General features: G+C 34.1%; 1 protein-coding gene across 1 annotated transcript in view; it reads left to right on the top strand.

The window, feature by feature from the left end:
- Positions 1 to 4,566, top strand: part of LOC102482361 (hyaluronidase-4-like) — a 45,078-nt gene that overhangs the window by 33,484 nt on the left and 7,028 nt on the right. The window contains 1 exon segment of the mRNA XM_014588059.2: positions 1 to 40. This exon segment is cut by the window's left edge and continues 16 nt beyond it. Within this exon segment, the coding sequence (XP_014443545.1) occupies positions 1 to 40 (40 nt within the window).

Below are 4,566 nucleotides of genomic sequence, written 5' to 3'. Positions count from 1 at the left end.
AATAATATTGTGGGGAGGATATGACACTTCTGCTTCAAAGGTAAGTAATCATTTCTATGTCAGTATCTTGAATATATTATTTTCTTTTTAATATCAGAGATAAGTGGTTATTGATTATCTGATAACTAGATCTAAAGTTCAAAAGTTACAGGGACTGGGGCCAACAGTTAGCGTAATGACTATGTTGCTGGTCTCCCATGTAGTCAACTGCGGTTTGAATCCTGGACCTGGTGGCTTAAACTCAACTCATGTCAGGCGCGTTTGCATGCATGCCCAAGATCCCGAGAGGAGAATGGAGGAGAAGGGATTGCGGCGTGGCCATCCCCCCAGGGGGGTTATTTCTCTATGTCTCTCTCTATTTCTCTGTTTTTCTGGTGAGCACACGTGCCCTATAGCAGAAAATCTCTCAAAAAAAAAAAAGTTACAGGAAATAACATTGTTTTAATACCTACTTTATACAGTCACTGTTCTTAGTAGAAGGTTGAGACGAGTGAGTACTCTTTCCAATCAGACAGTATTAAATAAGAAACCAATTTTTACATTCTAAGAGTATAATTTGGAGCAAGTTAATTAACCTCTCTGAGTTTCAGTTTTTCCACCTAAAATTCAGTATCAAAATGAAACCTACTCTGCAGTGACTTAGAGAATTTCAATGGTATAGTACATATGTGACAAAGAAAAAGATACTAAATATAAAAATCTCTACATCTATAGCTAGAGAAATAGATATAGTTTACACTAAGGACATTAGATTTCCCCAAAATAATTTTTTTATTTTGCAGATTATCTATGATAGATATGCACGTAGGAGGAAAATATTTGCATATACACATTTATAAGCAATCTACTCTTTTTTGTGAGTGTGTGCGCTAAGAAAGCTTAACATGAGTTTACCTTCTGAACAAATTTTCAAGTGCAAAATACAGTAATGTTAACTGTTGACATTATGTTGTAACAAACAATCTTCAGAAAGTATTTATCTAGTATCACTAAAACTTTATACCCCTTGAATAACAACTTCCTATTTCCTTATCCCTCCAGCTTCTGGCAACCACTATTGTATTCTGTTTCTGTGATATTTTAGGTACTCCATCTAAGTGGAGTCATGCAGTATTTGTCCTTCTCTGACTGCCATATTTCACTCAGCATAATATCATCCAGATTCATCATGATGTCACAGACGGTAGAATTCCTTTCTTTTTAAAAGCTGTCTATAGGGTTAGCAGGTGGTGTGGAGGTTAATGTGGCTGGAACTCACATGTTTGACTGTGTGGCTCAAGTACTGGACTTGGCAGCTTGAAAAACACAGTGGGTGCATGTGAGTGCATGCCCTAGGAAATCCTGAGAGGAGAATGGAGAAGAAAGGATTGCAGTGCGGTCATCCCTTCTAGAGGATGATTTCTCATTTCCCCTCTCTATGTCTTTCTTTCTGTATCTAGTGAGCATACATGCCCTATAGCAAACTGAAAAAAGAAGAGCTAATATTTTATTATATTTATATATATTTTATTTATGTATTCATCTGTTAGTGTTTCCATATTTTGGCCACTGTAAATAGTGCTGTAATCAACTTGAGAGTACAAATATCTCTTCAAGATCCTTATTTCAGCTCTCAAATACACACCCAGAAACACATATGTATATATGCTAGGTCATATAGTAATTCTATATTTTTAGTGTTTTGAGGAACTTTTGCATAATTTTGCATGGTTACTGTACATTACCACCAGTGGAATACAAGAATTTCAATTTTTCTACAACCTTGCTGATATTTTTATTTTATTTTATTTATTTTAGAGAGAATTTTTGCTATAGGGTAGATGCACTTGCCGGAGAGACAGAAACAGAGAGATAGAAAGTGATAAATCACCCCTCAGGGGAGATAGCCACACTGCAATCCGTTCTCCTCCATTCTCCTCTTAGGATTTTGGGTACACATGCACACATGCCTGGCATGAGTTTTAAGCTGCTGGGTCTGGGATTCGAACCACAGTCAACTATGTGGGAGTCCAGTGTTATAACCATTACACCATCTGTGGTCTGTGTTTTTTAGTTTTGAAAATAACAGCAATCCTAACAAGTGTGAAGTGATATTTCATTGTATTTTTGATTTATGGTTTCCTTACTAATGATATTGAACATATTTTCACGTACCTGTTGGCTGTTCACATGTCTTCTTTGGATAACTGTTCACTCAAGTCTTTTGTCTAGTTTTATTGTTTTTTGTTATTGAATTGTATGGATTGTTTATATATTTGTATATTAACACCTTATCAGATATATGACTTTTGAATGCTTTTTACTATTCCATGGGCTGCCTTTTCAGTTGATTATTTTATTTGCTTTGCAAAAGGTTTTTTTATTTGATATAGTCATACTTGTCTCTTTTTACTTTTGTTGCATTTGTTTTGGTGTAATACCTAAGAAAGAATTGTCAACACTAGTGTTAACTGTTTCCACTATGTTCTCTTCTAGTTTTATAGTTTTAATTCCTGCATTTAAGTCTCTAATCTATTTTGTGTTGATTTTTGTGTACAATGAAAGATAGAAGTCCAATTTAATATTTTTTAATGTGGATATTCTGTGTTCCCATCTTTTTTTTTGAAAAGTATGTCATTTTCCCATTGTGTATTCATGGAATCCTTGTCAAAGATAAGTTGATGTGTGAGTTGATTTCTGAACTCTATATTCTATTTCTTTGATCTATATGTCCATCTTTGTACCACTATCATTGTTTAATTGTAACTTTTTGAAATATTTATTTAACTTTATTTGTTATCATTATTGTTATTATTATTGTTTTTTAATTTGACCAGAGAGATACATAGAGAGAGAGGGAGACAGATTAAGAGAAAGAGTGAGAAAGCAAGTCACCAGGTTTGGGACTAGAGCCATGCTCAAACACTTGGGAGTCCAGTGCCTTAACCACTATGCACCTGCCTGCCCTTAGTAATATATTTTGAAATCAGAAACTTTGAGGTTTTCATCTGAGTTCTTTCACAAGGTTGCTTTGGCTATTCTGGGTATTTTATGGTTTCATATAAATTTTATTTCATTTCTTCTTCTCTAAAACTGTCATTGCAATTTTGGTGTGAATAGCATTACATCTATATATCGTTTTAGAGATTATGGAAATTTTAACAATATTAAGCGTTCTAATCCATGAGTGCTAGAAGCCTTTCCTCTTACTTGTGTATCCTTTAATTTCTTTTCTTTGCATAGACTAATATATAGTGTATTTATGCTGGGAAAATTCATTTTGTATGATATACAGTGATTGAATGAAAGAAATCAAAGATATATTTTAAAAAGAAAATAATTATTTTTTAAATTAACAAATAAAACTTAAATATATATAAAAAAGAAACTTTTTTGTACAAGAGTTTTACCTCCTTGATTAACTTAATTCCTAAGTATTTTATTCTGTTTGATGCTATTGCAAATAGGACTGTTATCTCAGCTTCCTTTTTAGTTGGTTCATTGTTCACAAATAGAAATTCAGCTGTTTTGGGACCAACAGGTGGCATGGTGTTTAGGGCACTGGACACTCTCACATGGCCTACCATGGTTTGAGTCGTGGACCTGGTGGCTTGCTTTCTCACTTTTCCACTCTTTCTCTCTCTCTGTGTTTTGTGGGTCAAATTTAAAAAAATAAGTGAACTAATAAAATTAACTAAAAAAAGAAATTCAACTTTTTTTTGTATGTGAAAAAGTTTTTTGAATTTATTCTTTTTTCATGGAGTTTTTGTTTTACACATACAGAATCATATCATCCACAAACAGGAATAATTTTACTTCTTGTTTTTTGGTGTGGATTCATTTTATTTCATTTCCTTTTCCAATTGCTCTAGCTTAGAGATCCAGAACTGCACTGAAAAGAAATGGTCAAAGTGGGCATCCTTGTCTTGTTCCTGATCTTAAGAGGAAAACTTTCAACTTTTCACTGTTAAGTATGATGTTACATTAGTTTGTCACATGTGGTCTTCGTTATGTTGAAGTATATTCTTACTATATTTAGTTTTAAAAGAATTTTAAAAATTCATGAAACTGCAATCAATTTTTCAAATTCTTTTTCTACATTGAGTGAGATGATTTTTGAATATGAATTTTGTGGTTCATTCTCTTAATGGAGCATATTTCATTCTTCATTAACATCATTGGCCTGAGATTCCTTGTCATAATCTGTAACTACTATTTGCTGCAACCAACCACTTTATGGGTTTTCCCTCTCTGTCAATTTTACAGAGGTCTACGCATTCTTCTAGTTTCTTGTTGTCATCAACCTTAATCAGGTTGATTTGGTGTTTGGCACAAACGGCCTCCACCAATCTGACATAGGTAGGTTCATCACAGTTGGATGAAAGCACAGAAAGGTGGGCTTGGCACATATCTAAGGTTTTAGTGGCCATTAGGGATAAGAGTGGTCTTCAGACCTCTTGTAAAGCAGTATTAACATCCATTACACCTCCAGCAGCAATGTCTTCCTTGGCAATGGTGGTGGGTTACAGGTAGAGCCGAATCTTGAATGCACTTGAGCCTCTATCTCTGCTTCACTTGGCAGCAACA

The sequence above is a fragment of the Tupaia chinensis genome, unplaced genomic scaffold (assembly GCF_000334495.1).
Source record: "Tupaia chinensis unplaced genomic scaffold, TupChi_1.0 Scaffold000257_1, whole genome shotgun sequence".
Lineage (NCBI taxonomy): Eukaryota > Metazoa > Chordata > Mammalia > Scandentia > Tupaiidae > Tupaia > Tupaia belangeri.
This window is presented reverse-complemented; position numbering and strand designations above follow the sequence as displayed.